Source organism: Pseudoliparis swirei, chromosome 12 (assembly GCF_029220125.1).
Source record: "Pseudoliparis swirei isolate HS2019 ecotype Mariana Trench chromosome 12, NWPU_hadal_v1, whole genome shotgun sequence".
Lineage (NCBI taxonomy): Eukaryota > Metazoa > Chordata > Actinopteri > Perciformes > Liparidae > Pseudoliparis > Pseudoliparis swirei.
In genome coordinates this window covers 2,106,622-2,132,235 of record NC_079399.1, presented here as the reverse complement: position 1 = coordinate 2,132,235, position 25,614 = coordinate 2,106,622, and the positions used below count along the sequence as shown (strand labels likewise).

At 46.5% G+C, this 25,614-nt stretch overlaps 2 protein-coding genes across 5 annotated transcripts in view; both read left to right on the top strand.

Moving 5' to 3' along the window:
* Nucleotides 1-18,432, top strand: part of cnksr3 (cnksr family member 3) — a 32,079-nt gene extending 13,647 nt beyond the window's left edge. Inside the window, exons 5-9 of the mRNA XM_056428884.1 lie at nt 10,441-10,592; nt 10,658-10,717; nt 10,789-10,857; nt 11,496-11,678; nt 16,561-18,432. Coding sequence (XP_056284859.1) covers nt 10,441-10,592; nt 10,658-10,717; nt 10,789-10,857; nt 11,496-11,678; nt 16,561-16,872 — 776 coding nt within the window. The 3' untranslated portion in view covers nt 16,873-18,432. The remainder of the gene's footprint in view (nt 1-10,440; nt 10,593-10,657; nt 10,718-10,788; nt 10,858-11,495; nt 11,679-16,560) is intronic.
* A 1,180-nt stretch (nt 18,433-19,612) lies between these two features.
* LOC130202155 (serine/threonine-protein kinase D3-like) overlaps nt 19,613-25,614 on the top strand; it is a 27,602-nt gene continuing 21,600 nt past the window's right edge. Inside the window, exons 1-2 of one of the 4 annotated variants that reach the window (XM_056427492.1) lie at nt 19,613-19,830; nt 20,416-20,999. In XM_056427492.1, the coding sequence (XP_056283467.1) occupies nt 20,679-20,999 (321 nt within the window). In that variant the 5' untranslated portion in view covers nt 19,613-19,830; nt 20,416-20,678. Of the gene's footprint in view, nt 19,849-20,415; nt 21,000-25,614 lie in introns of all 4 variants that reach the window. The other 3 variants (XM_056427493.1, XM_056427494.1, XM_056427495.1) reach the window with 3 other exon arrangements.

The window sequence follows — 25,614 nt, the reverse complement described above, 5'->3', positions numbered from 1 at the left end:
TCCTCCTCCTCTCCCTCTGAGGCCTTCTCTCCTCCTCCTCTCCCTCTGAGGCCTTCTCTGCTCCTCCTCTCCCTCTGAGGCCTTCTCTCCTCCTCCTCTCCCTCTGAGGCCTTCTCTCCTCCTCCTCTCCCCTCTGAGGCCTTCTCTCCTCCTCCTCTCCCCTCTGAGGCCTTCTCTCCTCCTCCTCTCCCCTCTGAGGCCTTCTCTCCTCCTCCTCTCCCCTCTGAGGCCTTCTCCCTCCCTCTCTCCCTCTGAGGCCTTCTCCTCCTCCTCTCCCCTCTGAGGCCTTCTCTCCTCCTCCTCTCCCCTCTGAGGCCTTCTCTGCTCCTCCTCTCCCCTCTGAGGCCTTCTCTCCTCCTCCTCTCCCCTCTGTGGCCTTCTCTCCTCCTCTCCCCTCTGAGGCCTTCTCTGCTCCTCCTCTCCCCTCTGAGGCCTTCTCTCCTCCTCCTCTCCCCTCTGAGGCCTTCTCTCCTCCTCCTCTCCCCTCTGAGGCCTTCTCTCCTCCTCCTCTCCCCTCTGAGGCCTTCTCTCCTCCTCCTCTCCCCTCTGGGGCCTTCTCTCCTCCTCCTCTCCCTCTGGGGCCTTCTCTCCTCCTCCTCTCCCTCTGAGGCCTTCTCTCCTCCTCCTCTCCTCTGAGGCCTTCTCTCCTCCTCCTCTCCCTCTGGGGCCTTCCTCCTCCCCTTCTCTCCTCCTCCTCTCCGGCCTTCTCTGCTCCTCCTCTCCCCTCGGGGCTTCTCTCTCCTCCTCCTCTCCCCTCCAGGCCTTCTCTCCTCTCTCTCCCTCTGAGGCCTTCTCTCCTCCTCCTCTCCCTCCTGAGCCTTCTCTGCTCTCCTCTCCCCTCTGGGGCCTTCTCTCCTCCTCCTCTCCCTCTGAGGCCTTCTCTCCTCCTCCCCTCTCCCTCGAGGCCTTCTCTCCTCCTCCTCTCCCTCTGAGGCCTTCTCTGCTCCTCCTCTCCCCTCTGAGGCCTTCTCTCCTCCTCCTCTCCCTCTGAGGCCTTCTCTGCTCCTCCTCTCCCCTCTGAGGCCTTCTCTCCTCCTCCTCTCCCTCGGGCCTTCTCCTCCTCCTCCTCTCCCTCTGAGGCCTTCTCCTCCTCCTCTCTCCCTCTGAGGCCTTCTCTGCTTGAGGCCTTCTCCTCCTCCTCTCCCTCAGGCCTTCTCTCCTCCTCTCCTCTGGGGCCTTCTCCTCCTCCTCTCCCCTCAGAGGCCTTCTCTGTCCTCCTCTCCCTCTGAGGCCTTCTCTCCTCCTCTCCCCTGGGCCTTCTTCTCTGCTCCTCCTCTCTCCCTCTGAGGCCTTCTCCTCCTCCTCTCCCCTCTGAGGCCTTCTCTCCTCCTCCTCTCTCCCCTCTGAGGCCTTCTCTCCTCCTCCTCTCTCCCCTCTGAGGCCTTCTCTCCTCACCTTGGGCCTCTCCTCTCTCCCTCTGAGGCCTTCTCTCCTCCTCCTCTCCCTCTGAGGCCTTCTCCTCCTCCTCTCCCCTCCCAGGCCTTCTCCTCTCCTCCTCCTCTCCCCCTCTGAGGCCTTCTCTCTCACTCCTCCTCCTCCCCTGAGGGCCTTCTCTCCTCCTCCTCTCCCCTCTAGGGCCTTCTCTTCCCTCGACTCCCTCTCTCCCCTCTGAGGGACCTCCTCCTCCTCTCTCTCTCCTCAGGGCCTTCTCTGTCCTCCTCTCTCCCTCAGGCCTTCCTCCTCTCTCAGGCCTTCTCATATCTCTCCCTCTGGGCCTTCTCTCCTCCTCCTCTCTCTCCCCTCTGGGGCTTCTCTGTCCTCCTCTCTCTCCTCTGGGCCTTCTCTGCTCCTCCTCCTCTGAGGCCTTCTCTCCTCCTCCTCCTCTCCCCTTGAGCCCTTATGCCTCCTCCTCTCCCTCTGGGGCCTTCTCTGCTCCTCCTCTCCCTCCATGAGGGCCTTCTCCTCCCTCTCATAGGCCTTCTCTCTCCTCCTCTCCCCTCCTAAGCCCCTCTCCTCCTCCTCTCCCTCTAGAGGCCTTCTCCTCCTCCTCCTCTCTCCCTCTAGGGCCTTCTCACTCCTCCTCCCCCCTCTAGGCCTTCTCCCTCCTCCTCTCCCTTGGGGCCTTCTCTCCTCCCCCTCCCCCTTGAGGCCTTCTCTCCTCCTCCTCCCCTCTGAGGCCTTCTCTCCCTCCTCCTCTCCCTCTGAGGCCTTCTCTCCTCCTCCTCCCCCCTCTGAGGCCTTCTCTCCTCCTCTCCCCTCTGAGGCCTTCTCTCCTCCTCCTCTCCCCTCTGAGGCCTTCTCTCCTCCTCCTCTCCCTCTGAGGCCTTCTCCCTCCTCCTCCCCCTCTGAGGCCTTCTCTCTCCTCCTCCCCCTGAGGCCTTCTCTCCTCCTCCCCCCTCTGAGGCCTTCTCTCTCCTCCTCCCCCCTTGAGGCCTTCTCTCCTCCTCCTCTCCCTCTGAGGCCTTCTCTCCTCCTCCTCCCCTCTGAGGCCTTCTCTCCTCCTCCCCCCCTCTGAGGCCTTCTCTCCTCCTCCTCCCCCCCTCTGAGGCCTTCTCTCCCCTCCTCCCCTCTGAGGCCTTCTCTCCTCCTCCCTCCCCTTGAGGCCTTCTCTCCTCCTCCTCCCCTCTGAGGCCTTCTCCCCTCCTCCTCTCCCCTCTGAGGCCTTCTCTCCTCCTCTCCCCTCTGAGGCCTTCTCTCTCCTCCTCTCCCCTGAGGCCTTCTCTCCTCCTCCCCCCCCTCAGGCCTTCTCTCCTCCTCCTCTCCCCTCTGAGGCCTTCTCCCCTCCCCCTCTCCCTTGAGGCCTTCTCTCTCCTCCTCTCCCTCTGAGGCCTTCTCCTCCTCCTCCCCCCTCTGAGGCCTTCTCTCTCCTCCTCTCCCCTGAGGCCTTCTCTCCTCCCCCTCCCCTCTGAGGCCTTCTCTCCTCCCCCTCCCCTCTGAGGCCTTCTCCTCCTCCTCTCCCTCTGAGGCCTTCTCTCCTCCTCCTCTCCCTCTGAGGCCTTCTCTCCTCCCCCTCCCCTCTGAGGCCTTCTCCCTCCCCCTCCCCCCTCTTCTCTCTCCTCCTCCCCCTCTGAGGCCTTCTCCCTCCTCCTCCCCCCTCTGAGGCCTTCTCTCCTCCTCTCCCCTCTGAGGCCTTCTCCCTCCTCCTCTCCCCTAGGCCTTCTCTCTCCTCCTCTCCCCTGAGGCCTTCTCTCCTCCTCCTCTCCCTCTGAGGCCTTCTCTCCTCCCCCTCTCCCTCTGAGGCCTTCTCTCCTCCTCCCCCCTCTGAGGCCTTCTCTCCCTCCCCCTCCTCTGAGGCCTTCTCTCCTCCTCCTCCCCCCTCAGGCCTTCTCTCCTCCTCTCCCCCTGAGGCCTTCTCTCCTCCTCCTCTCCCTTGAGGCCTTCTCCCTCCTCCTCTCCCCTCTGAGGCCTTCTCCCCTCCTCCTCTCCCCTCTGAGGCCTTCTCTCCTCCTCTCCCTCAGGCCTTCTCTCCCTCCTCTCCCTCTCCTCCCCCTTCCCCCTTCCCCCTCTATTTTTTTCCCCCCCGGGGCCTTCTCTCTCCTTTTTACCTTTTCCCCTTCCCCCCCCTTGATTCTTCCCCCTCTTTGGGTTTTTTTTTTGGGTTTTTTTTTTTGGGTTTTTTTTTTGGGTTTTTTTTTTGGGTTTTTTTTTGGGGTTTTTTTTTTTTTTTTTTTTTTTTTTTTTGGGGTTTTTTTTTGGGTTTTTTTTTTTGGGGGTTTTTTTTTTGGTTTTTTTTTTGGTTTTTTTTTTGGGTTTTTTTTTTGGGGCCCTCCCCCCCTTTCCCCCCTAAAAAAGGCCCCTTCCCCCCTGGCCCCCCCCCCCCGACCCCCTTTTCCTCTTTTAAAAAAGGTTTTTCCCCCCCTTTTTGGGGTTTTTTTCTTTTTTTTGAGGGGTTTTCTTTTTTTGCCTTTCCCTGTTTCCCTGTTTTCCCCCCCCCCCTATTTTCCCCCCCCCCCCCACCACCCCCCCCCAACCCCCCCCCCCCCCCACTTCCCTCCTCCTTCCCCTTTTTTCCCCTTTTTTAGGTTTTTTTTCCCTCATTTTTCCCTCTCCCCCCCTTCCTTCTTGTCCCCTTTCCCCCTTGGGGGCCTTTTCCCCCTTCCCCCCCTTTGGGTTCCTTTCCCCTCTCTTACCTCTCTTCCTCTTCCCCTCAGGCCTCTGTCCCTCTCTTCCCTCTCTTCCCTCTCTTCCCCTCTGACCTCTCTTCCCCTCTCAGGCCTCCTTGCCCTCTCTTCCCCTCTGGCCTCTTCCCTCCCCCTTTTCCTCTCTTCCCCTCGGGGCCTCTCTTCCCTCTCTTCCCCTCTCTTATCATCGTGACCTCTTTTGTCACCTCATCATTCCCCTTTTCACTGACCTCATGTCACCCACCACCTCATCGTACCTCATCATGTGACCCCCATGTACCTCTCATGTACCTCATCAACCCTAAACCTCATTTGTCACCTCATCAGTGACCTCTCATGTACCTCGTCATGTCACCCCCATGTACCCTCATGTACCTCTTTTGTACCTCATCATGTACCTCTTTGTACCTCATTGACCTCTCGTACCTCATCATGTGACCTCATGTCACCTCATCATGTGACCTCATGTCACCTCATCATGTGACCTCATGTCACCTCATCAGTACCTCACCCGTACCTCTATGTGACCTCTCATGTACCTCTGTACCTCTCGTCACCTCATCTGTACCTCATCATGTCACCCCCATGTGACCTCATGTCACCTCTCATGTACCTCATCAGTACCTCTCAGTACCTCGTCATGTCACCTCATCATGTCACCTCATCATGTGACCTCGTCATGTCACCTCATCATGTGACCTCATCATGTCACCTCATCATGTGACCTCATGTGACCTCTCATGTACCTCACTGTACCTCATGTACCTCATCTGTGACCTCTCTGTACCTCATCATGTGACCTCTCATGTCACCTCTCGTGACCTCGTCGCCCCAGACCCCCCATGTGACCTCTCTGTACCTCTTTGTACCTCTCATGTACCTCTTTGTACCTCATCTGTGACCTCATGTCACCTCATCAGTACCTCGCCCTTCACCTCATCATGTACCCTCATGTCACCTCTCATGTACCTCTCATGTCACCTCATCATGTCACCTCATTGTGACCTCTTTGTACCTCTATGTACCTCGTCAGTACCTCTCAGTCACCTCATCTGTACCTCTCTGTCACCTCATCTGTGACCTCTCATGTCACCTCATCATGTACCTCCATGTCCCCCTCTCTGTGACCTCTCATGTGACCCCCGGCCCCCATGTCACCTCATCTGTGACCTCTCATGACCTCACCCATTTGTGACCTCTCTGACCTCATCAGGGACCTCTCATGTCACCTCATCTGTATCGCCCTGTCACCTCATTGTGACCTCATCATGTCACCTAAATGTGACCTCCATGTACCTCATCATGTACCCCCTTTTCCCTCTCATGTACCTCTCATGTACCTCGTTGACCTCATCATGTACCTCTCATGTCACCTCTCATGTGCCCTCTCTTCACCTCGTCCCTTCATGTACCTCGTCGTGACCTCTTTGTACCTCTCATGTCCCCCCCCTTTCATCATGTACCTCATCTGTGACCTCATCTTTCACCTCATCTGTACCTCTTTGTACCTCGTCTTTCCTCATCATGTGACCTCGTCATGTCACCTCATCATGTGACCTCATCATGTCACCTCATCATGTGACCTCATGTCACCTCATCATGTCACCTCATCGTGTGACCTCGTCATGTCACCTCATCATGTGACCTCGTCATGTCACCTCATCATGTGACCTCGTCATGTCACCTCATACCTCATCGTGTGACCTCGTCATGTCACCTCATCATGTGACCTCATCATGTACCTCTTTGTACCTCTCATGTACCTCTCTGCACCTCATCTGTCACCTCACATGTGACCTCATCATGTATGACCCCCATGTACCTCATCATGTCACCTCATCTGTGATTTGTCACCTCATCATGTGACCTCTCATGTCACCTCATCATGTACCTCATCATGTACCCATCATTGTACCTCATCATGTGACCTCTCATGTCACCTCATCATGTACCTCATGTCCCTTTTGTCACCTCATCATGTACCTCTCATGTCACCTCCATGTCCCACCTCATCATGTACCCCCGTCCCATGTCACCTCATCATGTCACCTCATCATGTGACCTCTTTGTCACCTCATTGACCTCTCATGTACCTCATCATGTACCTCATCATGTACCTCTTTGTCACCTCATCATGTCACCTCGTCGTGTGACCTCGTCATGTCACCTCATCATCATGTGACCTCATCATGTGACCTCATGTCACCTCATCATGTCACCTCATCATGTGACCTCATCATGTGACCTCATGTGACCTCGTCATGTCACCTCATCATGTGACCTCATCATGTCACCTCATCATGTCACCTCATCATGTCCCATCATGTACCTCTCTGTACCTCATCTGTACCTCTCTGTCACCTCTCATGTGACCTCTCATGTCACCTCTCTGTACCCCCATGTCACCTCATCATGTGACCTCTCATGTCCCCCATCTGTCACCTCATCTGTGACCTCATCATGTCACCCCCCATGTCACCTCATCAGTGTCACTTATCTGTACCTCATCATGTACCTCATTGACCTCTTTGTGACCTCGTCATGTCACCTCATCATGTACCTCTCTGTCCCCTCTGTCACCTCATCATTTTTGGGACCTCTCATGTACCTCATGTATCATCATGTACCTCATCATGTGACCTCGTCATGTGACCTCATCATGTCACCTCGTTGACCTCATCATGTCACCTCATCATGTGACCTCTCATGTACCTCTCATGTGACCTCATCATGACCTCTCATGTCACCTCATCATGTGACCTCTCATGTACCTCATCATGTACCTCTCGTACCTCTTTGTGACCTCGTCATGTCACCTCATCATGTGACCTCATCATGTCACCTCATCATGTGACCTCATCATGTACCTCTCATTCACCTCATCTGTACCTCATCATGTCACCCATCATGACCTCATCATGTGACCTCATCAGGGTTTCCTCATCATGTACCTCATCATGTACCTCATCTGTACCTCTTTGTACCTCTCATGTCACCTCATCACGTGACCTCGTCATGTCACCTCGTCATGTGACCTCATCGTGTGACCTCATGTGACCTCATCATGTCACCTCATCATGTCACCTCGTCATGTGACCTCATCATGTCACCTCATCATGTGACCTCGTCATGTCACCTCATCATGTCACCTCATCATGTGACCTCGTCATGTGACCTCATCATGTCACCTCGTCATGTGACCTCATCATGTCACCTCATCATGTGACCTCATCATGTGACCTCGTCATGTGACCTCATCATGTCACCTCATCATGTGACCTCGTCATGTGACCTCATCATGTCACCTCATCATGTGACCTCGTCATGTCACCTCGTCATGTCACCTCATCATGTCACCTCATCATGTGACCTCGTCATGTGACCTCATCATGTCACCTCGTCATGTGACCTCATCATGTACCCTCTGTACCTCATCATGACCTCTCATGTCCCATTCACCTCATCATGTGACCTCTCATGTACCTCATCTGTCACCTCATCATGTACCTCATCATGTACCTCATCATGTACCTCTCATGTACCTCATCTGTACCTCACCCAACCTCATCATGTGACCTCGTCATGTCACCTCATCATGTGACCTCATCATGTCACCTCATCATGTCACCTCATCATGTGACCTCATCATGTCACCTCATCGTGTGACCTCATCATGTCACCTCATCATGTGACCTCGTCATGTCACCTCATCATGTGACCTCGTCATGTCACCTCATCATGTCACCTCATCATGTGACCTCGTCATGTCACCTCATCATGTCACCTCATCGTGTGACCTCTCATGTACCTCTTTCATTGACCTCGTCATGTGACCTCATCATGTCACCTCATCTGTGACCTCATCATGTACCTCATCTGTACCTCATCATGTACCTCATCATGTCACCTCGTCATGTCACCTCATCATGTCACCTCATCATGTGACCTCGTCATGTGACCTCATCATGTCACCTCGTCATGTGACCTCATCATGTCACCTCATCGTGTGACCTCATCATGTCACCTCATCGTGTGACCTCGTCATGTGACCTCGTCATGTCACCTCATCGTGTGACCCCCACCCCTTTTGTCACCCTCATGTACCTCACATGTACCCATCTGTACCTCATCATGTGCCCCATCATGTACCTCCAGGGACCTCATATTCACCTCATCATGTACCTCTCTGACCTCTCATGTCACCTCATCATGTGACCTCATGTCACCTCATCGTGACCTCATCATGACCTCATCATGTCACCTCATCATTTTTTGGACCTCTTTTCCCCAATTGTCACCTCATCGTGTGCCCTCTCGTCACCTCATCTTTACCTCGTCTTTGTACCTCATCATGTCCCTCATGTGACCTGTCATGCACCTCATCATGTCACCCTCCAGGGACCTCATCATGTCACCTCATCGTGTGACCTCGTCATGTACCTCTCATGTACCTCCATGTCACCCCCCCTCATGTACCTCTCATGTACCTCATCATGTACCTCTCATGTACCTCATCATGTACCTCATCATGTCACCTCATCTGTGACCTCTCATGTGACCTCTCATGTCACCTGTCATGTACCTCATCATGTCACCTCATCAGTGCCCATCATGTCCCCTCTCTTACCTCATCTGTACCTCATCTGTGACCTCCATGTCACCTCATCTGTGACCTGTCATGTACCTCATCATGTCACCTCATCGGGACCTCCCATGTCACCTCATCTGTACCTCATCATGTACCTCATCATGTACCTCTCTGTACCTCATCATGTACCTCGTCACCTCATCATGTACCTCATCTGACCTCATCATGTACCTCCATGTACCTCTCATTCCCCATCTGTACCTCATCATGTCCTCACATGACCTCACTGTGACCTCGTCATGTCACCTCATCATTGTACCTCATCACCCTCATCATGTCACCTCTCATGTACCTCCATGTCACCTCATCATGTCACCTCATCTGTGACCTCTCTGTCACCTCATCAGGGACCTCGTCTTTCACCTCTCCCGGGACCTCGCCATGTCACCTCTCTTGACCTCCCTGTCACCTCTCATGTGACCTCTTTGTACCTCCCATGTCCTCATCATGTCACCTCATCTGCCCTCATGACCTCCTTACCTCCCCCACCCCCGGACCTCATCATGTCACCTCATCTGTCCTCATCTACACCTCATTTTTGACCTCTTTCACCTCGTCATGTGACCTCGTCATGTCACCTCATCATGTCACCTCATCATGTGACCTCATCATGTCACCTCGTCGTGTCACCTCATGGGGACCTCCCATGTCACCTCTTTGTGACCTCGTCATGTCCCTCATCATGTGACCTCTGTTACCTCGTATGTCACCTCATCGTGTGCCCTTTCCCCCAGGCTCATGTCACCTCGTCATGTGACCTCGTCATGTCACCTCATCATGTGACCTCATCATGTGACCTCATCGTGTCACCTCATCGTGTGACCTCATCATGTGACCTCGTCATGTACCTGTCTGTCACCCATCTGTGACCCACTGTCACCTCATCATGTCACCTCATCATGTGACCTCATGTCACCTCATCATGTCACCTCATCGTGTGACCTCGTCATGTCACCTCATCATGTCCCTATCAGTGCCTCATGGGGGTTCCCCTCATCATGTCACCTCATGTGACCTCATCATGTGACCTCGTCATGTCACCTCATCATGTCACCTCATCGTGTGACCTCATCATGTCACCTCATCATGTCACCTCATCATGTGACCTCATCGTGTCACCTCATCATGTCACCTCATCATGTGACCTCGTCATGTCACCTCATCGTGTCACCTCATCATGTCACCTCATCATGTCCTCATCTTGACCTCATCATGTCCCTCATCATGTCACCTCGTCATGTGACCTTATCATGTGACCTCATCATGTGACCTCGTCAGCTTAAAATTGAGATTGTGATATTTCTTCCTAATCCCTCCTTCCATTCTTCTTTCTCAATCCTTCCTCTCTTTCTTTCTTCCTCCCTACCTTCTTCTTTCTCCTTCCTTCCTTTCTTTCTCTCTCCCTTCTTCTTTATCCTTCCTTTCTTCCTCCCTTTTCCTTTCTCATTCCTTCCTTCCCTCCCTTTCTTTCTTTCTTTCTTCCTCCCTTCTTCTTTTTCTTTCCTCCCTTCCTTTCTTTCTTTTACACTTGTGACTCGGGGCCTCTTGGTCAACATCGGCTCCTCTGGTCTCTTTGGGGTTCATCGGTCTGTTTATCTTCCACATAGAGGTCAGAGGTCAGCAGATAGTGACTAAAGCACGTTGGACTCAAACAAGGAAATCACATTTCAGTAATAATTACATATATTAATTTAGTGGTAATAAAACATGTAACTGTATCTTATTTTGGAGGATTCAAACTGTTTCCTGTCTCTTTGTTTCAGTCGCGAGCGCTGACGGCCGTCTGTGAGCAGACGGTGCAGACGACCTCTGACCCCTCGCAGAGCGACCTGTCCTGCCTGGAGGAGGTGCACCTCACCAACATCAAGCCTGGGGAGGGCCTGGTGAGCACACACACACACACACACACACACACACACACTCCTTTTACATGTGTTTTCACCCGCAGGGTATTTACATCAAGTCCACCTACGACGGGCTGCACGTCGTCACGGGAACCACGGAGAACGTGAGTGGCCGGTCGCCGCGGCGTCTCCTCGGGTCCTCGCTAGCGGGTAACAGGTTGTGTCTGTCCTCCAGTCGCCTGCAGATAAAAGCCAGAGGATCCACGCCGGGGACGAGGTCGTGCAGGTCAACAAGCAGACGGTGGTGAGGCAGAGGCGTTAGCTTAGCATACACACTGGAAACGGAGGGGAAAGCTAGCATCGCTAGTCAAAACGTTAAAAGATGCGTTTCCTTTCTTTCTCTCTTCTTCTCTCTCCTTCCTTCCTTCCTTTCTTCCTACCTCCCTTCTTCCTCCTTCCTTCCTTCCTCCTTTCCTCTCTCCATCCCTCCCTCCCTTATTTTCTTTCTCCCTTCTTCCTCCTTCCTTCCTTCATTATTTCCTCCCTCCTTTCCTCCCTCCCTACCTCCCTTCTTCCTTCCTTCCTTCCTCCTTTCCTCCCTCCCTCCCTCCCTTCTTTCTCCTTCCTTCCTTTCCTCCCTCCCTCCCTTTTTTTCCTTCTTCCTTCCTTCATTCTGTCCTCCCTCCTTTCTCTTCTTTCTTTCTTCCTTCCTTCCTCCTTTTATTTCTGTCTTCCTTGCTTCCTTCCTCCCTCCCTCCCATTCTCCTTCCTCCCTTCCGTCCTTTCTTCCTTCCTCCCTCCGTTCTTCTTTCTCCTTCTTTCCTTCCTTCCTTCCTCCCTTCCTTTCTAGTCAAAAGGTATTAGTAAAGACTTTTGTCAGTAAATTCGTGTCTCGGGGTTTAAGTCCTCCAGCTCAAGATCTCTGGCCTGTGATTGGTCCAGGTGGGCTGGCAGCTGAAGCACCTGGTGGAGAAGCTGAGGGCGGAGTCAGGGGGCGTCGTCCTGCTGGTGAAGAAGAGGCCGTCCTCCGGGACGTCCGGCGGCTTCACGCCCGCCCCGCTGAAGAATTCCCCGGGGGGCCCTGAGTGCAACCCCCGCCCTGCCCACGCGCCTTTGAGCAAGGCAGTGAGCCCAGTCTGCTGCTCCTGAGGGAACAATGGCTCCCTCCTCTTCCTCCACAACCTGCAGGGCGTGTGTCGGGCCGATGGCGTCTCCTGATCTGAGGTCAGGCGCCGGCTCCCACCGGTCAGGTCAATCTTTCCCTCACGTATCAGGATACAAACTTATAAATTAATTAATTCTGCGGGGCTTTATATAATTACAAAAAAACAAACAAATATAAAAATTCAACAATAATTCCTTCAAAACACATATATTAAATAAAAATATCCAAAAATCAACAAAATAAAAAATAAACACAACAAAACCCAAAAATTACAAATATTAAAATAAAACAACAACTAAAACTTATATTAATATAACAACAATAAACAAAAACACATTATTAAAAATATTTTTAAAAAAAACTTTTAAACACTTTTCCCACCCCAATCTTTAATCCCCCTCCCTCACAACACACTAAAAAAATAAAACCCATTTAAAAAACACACCCACTTCACCCAACCTCACACACAAAAAAAACCCCTACTTTAACCCACCATAAAACATTCAAAAACTCTCTTCCTTACATTTAAAACCAACGTTTACAACCATCAAATAACATTATTTTAAATTTTTTAACCCAAAAAATCCACAAATTTATTATAAAAAAAAAAAAAAAAAAAAAAAAAAAAAAAAAAAAAAAAAAAAAAAGAGCAAAAAATAAAAAAAAAAAAAAAAATTCCCCCTTTCCCCCAATTATTTAAAAATTTTTTCACCCTCTTCCCCCAAACCCCAATCCTTTTAAAAATTATACAAATTTTCCCCCCTTTCCCCAACCCCAACCCTTTTAAAACCCCTTCCCCCTTACCCCAAAAAAAAAACCCCCAAAATTCCCTTCCCCCTTCCCCCCCCCTTAAATTTAAAAACCTTTTTCCCAAACCCAAACCCCAATTTCAAAAACTTAACCCCTTCCCCTTCACACCAAAAAAAAAAAATCTTCCACCCCCAAATTCCCAACTTTTAAAAATCCCCCAAACCCCCCAAAAACCAACCATAAAAAAATCCCCCCAAATAACACACACACACATATACACACACAAACATATACACACACACACAAAAACACAACATATATACAAAACACAATATAAAACACATATAACACACACACAATACACACACACACACACAAAAAATACAAACACAAATATACATATAACAAACAATAAACACACACACACAACATATACACACACACAATTTAAAAACACAAACATATAAAACACACACAAAATAAAACAATAATATAAAAACACACAATATACAACACACACATAAAAATATACAAACAACATATAAACAAAATAAAACATATACACACAAAAAAAAACATATACACACACACAATATACACACACACACTACACACACAAATAACACAAAACAAAATACACAAAATATACACACAAAATACACACACACAAAAATATACACACACATAAAAAACACACACATATAAACACACACACAAACACACAAATATATATACACACACAAAATATACACACACATATACAAAAATAAAAACATATATATATATAACACACATATACACACAAATATACAAAAATAAACACACATATATATACACATAACAAAAATATACAAACAAATAACACACATAAATATAAAAATATATATACAACACACACATATACACACAAAAAATATACACACACACATATACACAACACACAACACACACACATTACACAACAACATATAAAACCCAAAAATAAAACAAAACATATACAACACACAAACACACAAAATACACACAAACATATACACACACACACATAAAACACACATATACAAAATAAAACACAAAAAAATATAAAACACACCATATACAACACAACATATACACACAAATATACACACACACAAACATATACAACACACACACATATACACACACACAATACACACAAAAACACCAAAAAACACACAAACACACACACAAAAATACACATAAAACAAACACACACACAATATACAACACAAACACAATAAAAAAACACAACAAACACACAATAACATATAAACACACATATACAACATACACAAAAACACACCCAAAAAACACACAATATACACACACACAAAAAATACACACACACAAAAAAACATATAAAAATATAAAAACACATATAAAAACACACACACACACAATATAAACAATACACACAAAACAAACCAAAATAAACAAACAAACACACACATATATATAAAAACAATATAAATATAATATATAACACACACACATATACACACAAAAACACAATAAAAACAAAATAACACACACATATACATAAACACAAAAAATACACACACAATATAATATACACAAATATACAACACACAACACACATATACACACACACATATAATAAAAAAACACACACAAAAAACACACACAAAAAACACACATATACAAACAAACATATAAAAACAAACAAATACACACACACAATAAACACACAACATATAAAAAACACATATAATATACACACCCAAAAAAACATATACACACACATATACACAATATACATATACACACACAAAAACACAAAAAAAACACACATATAAACACACACACAAAAATATAAAACACACACACAATACACACAATATACAAAAACACACACAATACAAACAAACACACAATAATACACACAATATAAACACAACACATAAAAAAAACACACAAAACACACACAAACACACACATATAAAACACACACATAACACACACAATATAAACATATAACAATAACACACACAATAAAAACACACACAATATACAAAACACATAACATAACAAACACAATAACATATAACACACAATATACACACACACAATATACACACACCAAAAAAATAAAAACACACATATACATATAACACACACACAAAACACACACATAACACAAACACACAAAAAAAAAACACAACATATACACACACACCAAAATATAAAAAATAACAAAACAAAACAACAAAAAAACACAACATAACACACAAAAACATATAAAATATAAATATAATATAACACAAAACAATATAAATATACACAACACACACAAAAAACACACAAAAAATAAATAAATATACACAAAAAACACACACAAAAAACACACACATATTATATACAAAAAACACATAATATATAAAACACCAAAAATAACACAAATATACAAACACACACATACAACAAAAACACAATATACCCAAAAAACACATAATACACAACAAAAATATAACACACACATAAAAATACACACACTAAACACACACAAACACAAAACAATATCCACAAAAATTCCAAAACATTAAAAAATAATACAAACACATAAAAATTAAAACCACCAACTTTTTTTCCCCCCCATTCCACCTTTAAAAACCCCCTTCTACCCTTCCACTTCCTTCCTATTTCCCACCCTTCCACCCCCAAAAACCCCCTATTCCCCTATTCCCCTTTTTTTTTTCCCCTAAATTCCCCCCCAAACCCCCTTTTTTTTTTCCCCAAACCCTTTACCCCCCTTTCCCCTACCTTCCCCCACCCCCCACTTCCCCCTATTCCTTCCACCCTCCCCACTTCCCACCTTCCCACTTCCCCACCCCCCTATTCCTTCCCAAAACCCTTCCTATTCCCCCAAACCCCCCCTAAAACCCCCCCCTATTCCTTTCTTACCTTCCCACCCTTCCACCCTTTCCACCCTTCCCACTTCCTTCCTACCCCCCTTATTCCCCCACCCTTCCACTTCCTCCACCCTTCCACCCCCCTACTTCCCCCACTTCCTTCCACCCCACTTTTCCTATTCCTTCCACCCTTCCCACCCTTCCCACCCCCCACTTCCCCTAAACACCCCTTTCCCAACTTCCCTCCCCTCCCCCCCCCCCCACTCCCCTTCCCCCTACCCCTTTTCCCCCACCCCCAAAATTTTCCCCCTTTCCTTTTTTTTCCCCCGTTGGGGATGTTTGTTTGGGGAGGAAAGCCCATCCTGGTTTCCCCCCCCTGTTTGTTTGTTGTTTGTTCCCGTCATTCGGGGGCCCCCGCCCGCTCCTCCTGGGCTCCTCCAGGGGGTTTTGGAGGCGGGAGCGGGCTCCTCCGCGCCCCCGGGCCCCGGGGCCCCCAGGGCTTTTCAAAAATCCGGGGGGTCAACCCCCCCCCTCCCCCCTTTCCCCCTTTTCGGTTTTCTGGGGGAAATGCTCCCCTCCTGTCCCCTGGCTCCCCCTGGGGAAAACCCTTTTCCCGCCCTTTTCCCCCTTTTGGTCCTGTTTTTGTTTTTCCTGGTCCTGGGGCCCGGGGTTCCGGGCCCTCCCTTTCGCCCCCTCCGGGCCCCCTGACTTCCTGTCCTGACTTCCTGTCCTGACTTCCTGTCCTGACTTCCTGTCCTGACTTCCTGTCCCTGACTTCCTGTCCTGACTTTCTGTCCTGACTTCCTGCCCTGACTTCCTGTCCTGACTTCCTGCCCTGACTTCCTGTCCTTGACTTCCTGTCCCTGACTTCCTGTCCTGACTTCCTGTCCTGACTTCCTGTCCCTGACTTCCTGTCCTGACTTCCTGTCCCTGACTTCCTGTCCTGACTTCCTCTTCCTGCCCTGACTTCCTCTCCCTGACTTCCTGTCCCTGACTTCCTGTCCTGACTTCCTATCCTGACTTCCTGCCCTGACTTCCTATCCTGACTTCCTGTCCTGACTTTCTGTCCTGACTTCCTGCCCTGACTTTCTGTCCTGACTTCCTGCCCTGACTTCCTGTCCTTGACTTCCTGTCCCTGACTTCCTGTCCTGACTTCCTGTCCTGACTTCCTGTCCTGACTTCCTGTCCCTGACTTCCTGTCCCAGAGCTGCTGCAGCGGTTCCTAAGCAACGAGGGCATCGGCAGCATCCCGGAGGAGGAGCCGTGCTTCCCGCTGCCGTACCGCGGTCACCCGGCGGGCCGCGGCGTCGACCACATCCGGGGCAGCCGCTGCTTCATCAACGCCAACCTGCACGGCGGCGCCGTCCCCCACCAGGAGGGGGCGGCGCCCAAGAAGTCCGCCTCCTCCTCTTCCTCCTCTTCCTCCGCCGTTTCTCCTCCGATGGCCGAGAACAAACCGTCGACGTCGCTGCTGAGCGGCTGGCTGGCCCGACTCCGGCTGCTCAGCCACTGAGGAGGAGACACCAGCGGCTCCTCCTCTGGCTCCTCTAGTGGCTCCTCCTCTGGCTCCTCCTGGCTCCTCCTGGCTCGTCCTCTGGCTCCTCCAGTGGCTCCTCTAGGAGGTCTGGAGATGTCAGTGGCTCCTCCTTTGGCTGCTCCTCCTCTGGCTCCTCCTGGCTCCTCCAGTGGCTCCTCTAGGAGGTCTGGAGATGTCAGTGGCTCCTCCTTTGGCTGCTCCTCCTCTGGCTCCTCCTGGCTCCTCCAGTGGCTCCTCTAGGAGGTCTGGAGATGTCAGTGGCTCCTCCTTTGGCTGCTCCTCCTCTGGCTCCTCCAATGGCTCCTCTAGTGGCTCCTCTAGGAGGTCTGGAGATGTCAGTGGCTCCTCCTCTGGCTGCTCCTCCAGTGGCTCCTCCTCCTCCAGGAGGTCTGGAGACATCAGATTTTACCAAAGGCAAAGAAGACACAAACTGTTTTTACCTCCATTTTAAATGAGTACACTTTTTAAAGAATAGTTTTTTTAGTTTCCTTTCCGGTGGTCTCGGTGAGGTCCGGGTCGACTCCAGGGACCCGTGACATCACCGTTTGGCCACGCCCCCCAGCCTGAGCGCGGCGCTCCTTGACTCCTCAGAACAAACAGCTGGTGGACTGGGATCCAGTTCATCGGAACTGTAAATTCCTACTGATTCAAAGATCCCTGAAGCCTCCAGAAGAACCCTGGACCTCGGGACATGTAAACTGTGAATGCAGTGAATAAAAACACTTTTTAATGTTGCTTTCATTTCGTTATGCTGCACACAGTTTGGCCCCGCTGAGCTTCCATAGGGACGTCCAACGCCTTCGGGAATAAATGTTTTTATAGTTTTGGGCCAGAAGCATACCTCATGCATCCAACAGCTTCTTATTGTTACCACCTTGTTACAGAAGAATCAATAAACAGATTTATAATCTGTAAAATCGAACCGAGAGGTTTGCTGCCCTGACTCCGGTCTGACAGGTTCAGACTCAGCCACCTCGGTGCGTCTATGAACTCGTTTATTTGTCTGTAAATATACGTTTCAGAGATTGTTTTATTTTATTGAAGATAAACGAATAATAAACACGAGCTCAACATCATCGATAAGTGAACCGTCAAAAGAAGAATGAGTGACTCGTTTCACCACTAAGGCCTTGACACGCGCAGCAGCACGTTATTGATTATTAATGACGTCGTGTTCACGGCTGCTGTGGAAACGCGAGATACAAACTAAAATGTGAGTGAAGAGTTTGTGTGGAGCAGCTCGGAGGTAAAGTCTTTCATTTCTTTGGTTTCTGATCTTCAGATCTTCGATCGGCTCCTCGTGAAGTTCCCATCTTTTATTTTGGTAACCAGAGAAACCACTCGACACGTTGCGCAATACGTATACGAAGTGTACAAAAGATTATCAGAGTAATTAAAACTGTAAATGTCACATTCCTGTCTTTTCTCTTTTCTCCAACATCTGAGATTTCCATTTAAAGTGAGACTGTCACTTTTTACAGTGTACAAATCATTCTATAAATATAAAGTACCATTATTAAATATATATATAATACATTTCAGTTTCCTGACTCAATTTTCTTCACAGACTCCACTCGCCTCATGACGGCAGAAGAGGATTCTGGGAAATGTAGGAAACATCAACACGCCGTCATCATACATTAAAAATGACACGTTTTATCCATTTGTTTTGTTGTTCTTGGCTCTCTGACGTCACAGGTGGAAAGTATACGGTATTTAAATAAAGCTTTATTTTGAAATTCTGCTCGACCCTCCCACAGGAAGCCAGCTGTGTTTTGATGCTATTTTTTGGGACGTGGAATCCTTTGAAGTGCGACGACGAGATTTAGTTGTTGAACAAATAAACTGAATAGAATTGAACCGCATTGGCCGGTGGCGCCCCCTAGTGGACAGCGTCACTGCACGCGCCGCTTTTGTCAATAACTTATTTTATTGATCGGACTCACGTGACTTATTCTCTGGAATGTGAATTTCACAATAACCTGTTAATCATCGAGCTCAAGGTCAAATATCCAACATGAAGTGTACGTGTACCTCCGTGTACTTCCCTTGAGTATTTATGTATACATTATACTGGCACTCAAATACTTTGTACTTTTTATTCCAATACAATTATTTAAAATATTTTCCAGATTAAGTTGAATAATCCAAAATAGAATCAACTAATATTATGATTTGTCATTTGAGATTAAGACTAGTTCAAATGAACCCCACTGCACTTCGGGTAATGGAGTAATTTCGCCGGCAGATGGCGCCAAATAACTAATTGATGAAATTAAAGTCAAAGATTGCCTATTGATAACAGATGAATCACTCTACGGAATTAATGAGTCGGCAGTTTGAGGGAAATATTTACCAGATTAAGTTCAGCTAGTTTAAGAAGTTAGATTTAATGTTCTTTAATAATCATACACAGACAATGATGTAATATACAGGTTTCTAACTGGGAGTTGTGCGTTAGTTGCGGCTCAAACGGATAGCTTACTAAAAGAGAACATTTGAGCGTAAAATCAAGATTTAAATATTGCATTAATTTATTATGTTGATAAACAATCATTCATTATTTCACATTGATTGCCGTTTTTTGTTGGTTGTGGTTTTTCTTTCTCCCCAACTCTCGCTCGCTTGTCCGGTTCCTATAAACGCGTCAGAGTGAGACCTCTCTGCCCCGCTGCGGTAGCTCCGCCCCCAATTCCCGGTGCGAGCGGCAGTTTGTTTTCGGTGCTTCTCGTCGCGCTTCATCAGAACCGTCAGAACCCGGAGCTGCTCGGTCTGGACCCTCTCGCTTCTTTTTAGTTTTTAAGTTCTGTTTGGGTCGAAAGTTTTGAAATAAAACGAGAAGATTAAAAAAAAAAAAAGAAGAAAAGTAACGGGTTTGAAGACGTCCTGCTTTACGTCACCTCCCAGCGGACTGGAGCCGTTTGCGGGCCGACGGTACGGAACTCCTTTACGGTAACTCTTCAAGTCAGAACCGGACCTGTTGATCCGGTCTCTGGACGACCAGATGTGGGAGAATTATTATCATAATTATTAGAATTATATATAATAATTATAATTATAATTATATATAATTATAATGATTAGAATTATATATAATAATTATTATAATTATATATAATAATAATTATATATCATAATTATTATCATAATTATTAGAATTATATATAATAATCATATATATACATAATTATTATAATTATATACAATAATTATCATAATGACAACAATGTTTAAATTAAATTAATACATTCATTTTAAAAATATTATATAATAATCTGATATCTGAGGTCTGGTACATTTATGATATTTTGACATTAATCTTTAGAATATTATTACAGTATTTCAGGTATGAAAATATGCCATTGTGGTAATTTTTTTTTTTAAGGAATTAATTGTGTTCTGGCATCTAAAAAATTAATAGTTGTTGATAATATCCCAAACAAGCCCAACATGAGTGATAATCACAACATTCCTGTTTAAAATAATTATACATTTAATTGAAGACGTTCTGTGATCCAGATGCTGAAGAAGAACCATGACTCTCCCCTCGGCCGCGCAGCCGCCGCCCGGAGGCCGCAGCCGTCAGGGAGCTTCTTATAAAGGAAGGAGGAGGCGAGGAGCCGAGGAGCCGAGGAGCCGAGAGGAAACCCGTCTCGCAGGATTTCGGCGGCGAGAAATGTGAAGAGAAGACGCTCGGCTGAGGAACCAGAAGAGAGATCTTTCTTCTGGATGTCCCCCCCCCCCCCCCCCCCGCCTGCACGCCGTCACAGAGAGGAGAGACCATGGCGGGCGCCGGCAGCACGCCGCCGCCTCCCGCCTCGCCATCACTGGCCCCGTCCCGCTCGTTCCCGCTCCTCCCTCAGCACGCCGCCCCGCCCACGCCGTCCCCGCCCACGCCGTCCCCGCCCACGCCGGCCCCGCCCTGCGGCCGGCTCTCCAACGGCGGCCCGGCGGCGCCGAGCCCCGCGGACTCTCGGGGGTCCGTCCTCGGGGTCTCCTTCCTGGTTCAGATCGGACTCAGCAGGGAGACGGTGACCCTCGACCCCGGGGACCGCTCGCTGGCCGCCGTCCGGGAGCTGGTGTGCTCCATCGTGGCCCTGAAGGTACGCTCCGTGTCCCGTGAGGTCGGAGGTCGAGCTTTAAGGCGCGCGGGAACACCTGGTCGCTGCTAACGGGCGAGCTAACCGCTAACGATCAATACGTCCAGACGGCTCCTTTAAATGTCTTCAACACCAAATTAATAGGTTGTAATTATGAAGGAAAACGTGTTTCACTAGAAATTCCTCAGTTATTGATCAGGTATTGATCAGGTATTGATTAGTTATTGATCAGTTATTGATCAGGTATTGATTAGTTATTGATCAGCTATTGATGAGTTATTGATTAGTTATTGATCAGTTATTGATTAGTTATTGATCAGCTATTTATGAGTTATTGATTAGTTATTGATCAGTTATTGATTAGTTATTGATCAGTTATTGATCAGCTATTGATTAGTTATTGATCAGTTATTGATTAGTTATTGATTAATTATTGAGAATTGTGAAGTTTGGTAAACTTTCCCTCATCGCTTCGACTCTCAGCTCCACTTCTCTTACGCACCACCTCTGTTCACACACACACTCTCACACACACACACACACACTCTCTCACACACACACACACACACACTTCCGATTCCCACTGTTGTTTGTTACTTTCCAAATTTTCAGTGGTTGGTTGACTCATTGATTGGTTGATTTGTTGATTGATTGGTTGGTTGATTGATTGATTGGTTGATTGGTTGTGGGGCCGGTGGTCCAGTCACTGGTTGATGGTTGTTTGGGTGTTCCTGTCGCCTCTTGTCTCCGGCTGAGTGAACGCTGAGCGGTCGATGTCTCTTTGTGGTCGTTGGTGTCGCTGCGTCAACGCTCCCCACTTCCTGTTCCACAGCTGTGTGTCGGTTGAGAAGATAAATTAAGGAATAAGGTACTTGATGTAAAAAAGTGAAACTAAAAACTAAAAGCTCAACTGTGTTGATCAGAACTAACGGACTGACCGACTGGAGGGTTTCACCTCCACTTCAACTCCTCCGGGTGGCTTGGCCGAGCATCTAGTGGCCATTAGAGGAACTGCACGCTGAACATAGTAACACTGTGAATGATATTAATAGCAGAAATAATAATACAGATATACGACTGCTACTAAGAGGATCCTTCATTGGTCCCAGAGCGAGGACATGTGCAGCAAAGTAGATTAAAAGAGAAAAAACTAAATAAGTCAACGTAATTTCTTTAGTAATTAAATATGATATTTTGTTATTTTTGGACATTATTCTTCATACCATGTGGCCATAAGAGCAGGACCCTCCTGGGATGAGGTCACCGTGGAACTGGAGTTTAAAAAACTGACCTCATCACTTGTGTGTGTGTGTGTGTGTGTGTGTGGTAGGAAGGGGGTGGGGGGTGAAGGAAGTAGGGAAGCACACACTCACACACACACACTCACATACACACTTCCTCGTGGTGAACAGCGTGCAGCAGAAGGTCTCAGCCGGAGGTGGAGACCCAACGCGGAGCTCAAAAAGAGAATAAAGATAAACAACAACAAAACAAACTCGACTTCAGGAAATCAACTTTCAAATATATAATTTTTTTCTTTTGATGAAAAGCAAATAGTAAACATTCTGTAGTTCTGTTTGTTCTCACAGATTACATACACACACCTTTAAATTAATTAAGATTTATTAAAAAAAGATAACAATGAAAAATATATATCAACCACTTCCCGTTTATTATTTCAAAGAACTTAAAAAATATATATTTTAAAATTAATTTACCAAAGTTTTTTTAATTATTATTATTATTATTATTATTATTTGTATTATTTGTATTATTATTATTAATATTATAAACATTTCATTAGAAAATGACTAACTAAAGTAAATGTAATTTTTTTTAAATTTACAATATGATTATTAAAAACACACTATATAATATATACACTACCGTTCAAAAGTTTGGGATCACCCAGACAATTTCGTGTTTTCCATGAAAACTCACACTTTTATTTATCAAATGAGTTGCAAAATGTATAGAAAATATAGTCAAGACATTGACAAGGTTAGAAATAATGATTTGTATTTGAAGTATTAATTTTTTTCTTCAAACTTTGCTTTCGTCAAAGAATGCAGCAATTCCAGCATTGCAGACCTTTGGCATTCTAGCTGTTAATTTGTTGAGGTAATCTGTTGACATGTCACCCCACGCTTCCTGAAGCACCTCCACCAGTTGGATTGGCTTGATGGGCACTTCTTGAGGACCATACGGTCAAGCTGCTCCCACAACAGCTCAATGGTTGAGATCTGGTGACTGGCCACTCCATTACAGACAGCAAGCTGCCTGCTTCTTCCTCAATAGTTCTTGCACAATGTGGAGGTGTGCTTTGGGTCATTGTCCTGTTGGAGGAGGACATTGGCTCCAATCAAGCGCTGCCCACAGGGTATGGCATGGCGTTGCCAAATGGAGTGATAGCCTTCCTCATTTAAAATCCCTTTCACCTGGTACCTCCCACTTTCCCAGCACCAAAGCAGCCCCAGACCATCACATGACCTCCACCATGCTTGACAGATGGTGTCAGGCACTCTTCCAGCATCTTTTCACCTGTTCATGCCTCACAAATGTTCTTCTGTGTGATCCAAACACCTCAAACTTGGATTCATCTGTCCAGAACACCTTTTTCCAATCTTCCTCTGTCCAATGCCTGTGTTCTTTTTCCCATACCAATCTTTTCTTTTGATTGGCCAGTCTCAGATATGGCTTTTTCTTTGCCACTCTGCCTAGAAGGCCAGCATCCCGGAGTCGCCTCTTCACTGTCGACGCTGACACTGGCGCTTTTGGGTACCATTTAAAGAAGCTGCCAGTTGAGGACCTGTGAGGCGCCTATTTCTCAAACTAGAGACTCTAATGTACTTGTCTTCTTGCTGAGTTGTGCACCGGCCTCCCACTTCTCTTTCTGCTCTGGTTAGAGCCTGTTGGTGCTGTTCTCTGAAGGTAGTAGTACACATGGTTGGAGGATATTTTCAGTTTCTTTGCAATTTCTGCATGGAATAGCCTTCTTTTCTAAGAACAAGAATAGACTGGCGAGTTTCACATGAAAGTTCTTTTTTTCTGGCCATTTTGAGAGTCTTATCGAACCCACAAATGTGATGCTCCAGATAATCAACTAGCTCAAAGGAAGGCCAGTTGTATAGCTTATATCACCAGCATAACTGTTTTCAGCTGTGCTAACATAATTGCACAAGGGTTTTCTAATCATCCATTAGTCTTCTAAGGCGATAACACAATGTACCATTAGAACACTGGAGTGATAGTTGCTGGAAATGGGCCTCTATACACCTATGGAGATATTTCATTAGAAACCAGCCGTTTCCACCTAGAATGGTCATTTACCACATTAACAATGTATAGAGTGTATTTCTGATTGATTTAATGTTATCTTTATTGAAAAAAACAATGCTTTTCTTTGAAAAATAAGGACATTTCTAAGTGATCCCAAACTTTTGAACGGTAGTGTATATATATATATATATATTAGAACATATATTTTTGCAACATCTCATCAGTGATTTTTTAGTGTTCAATACCTGTAAATTATATATTTCTGTATTGATTAACATTTCTTTCAAAAGATCAGATTATATGAACAATAATATGAATTAATGAAGATGTTTGGTGTTTCATGTGACGTGAGGAGCTTTAATCCTCTGATCAGACGTTGACAGTCTCTCCACGGCTTACATTTTACATTATGACTTCTTTTTTTAAATAGTCATAATTCTCAGAAAAGCACCAAAGTTTCCAGTTGACCCTGAAGGCAACACAGCTGCTGCCTGAGCTAAAGCCTAGAATCACTCATCCTGTTACTCTGTGAGTGCAGTTCCTCTGGCGGCCACCAGAGGTGGCGACAGGAAAACCTGAACTCTACTTTAAAGTTCATTCATTAATTAAATGTGTGACTGAATAATCATAAAGAACCGATAAGAGTTCAATAACATCCTAACGATTCACGTCGGGAACTAACGTTTCCCATTGTTCCGACACCACCTGAACGCAGCACAGAGCTTCAATGTCTTTATTCTTTCACCAGGTGTGTCTGCTGCCGGCCTCTTAAAGGCGCAGTACGTGATTTTATATTTGTAGTGACTGAAACGAGAGTCAAACAAAAAGTCATTTTCTTTTTTGATTCAGTAGAAAATCGAAAATCACAAATCACCGAAAACCCACTTTTATTAAAAAATATATATATAATAAATACTGTATCAGGATTTAAAGGTTCAACTTTTTTCAAATATTAATCAAGAAATCAAATGATTTTTGACATAAGAAGATTGTGAGTGTGTGATCATATGTGTGTGTGTGTGTGTGTGTGTGTGTGAGTGTGTGTGTGTCCAGGCGTGTGTCTTCCTGTGGTGGTCATGTGACCTCTCAGGTCGTCTCCTCTGACAACAACAGCTTCACTTCTTTACTTTTTTTATATATAAAAAAATAAATATTTAATTAATAAATCAAGAATCTCTTTCATTGGTTTTCCTTGAATCTTTTTTTATTCTAATTTAAAAGAATATTACAACTTTTATTTAAAATGAAAACAAATATGTGATATGATGCTAAATAAATAGAAATTATGAAACACTAAAATATTTAAATCTAAGTCATTATTCATGTTTTCATCAACACA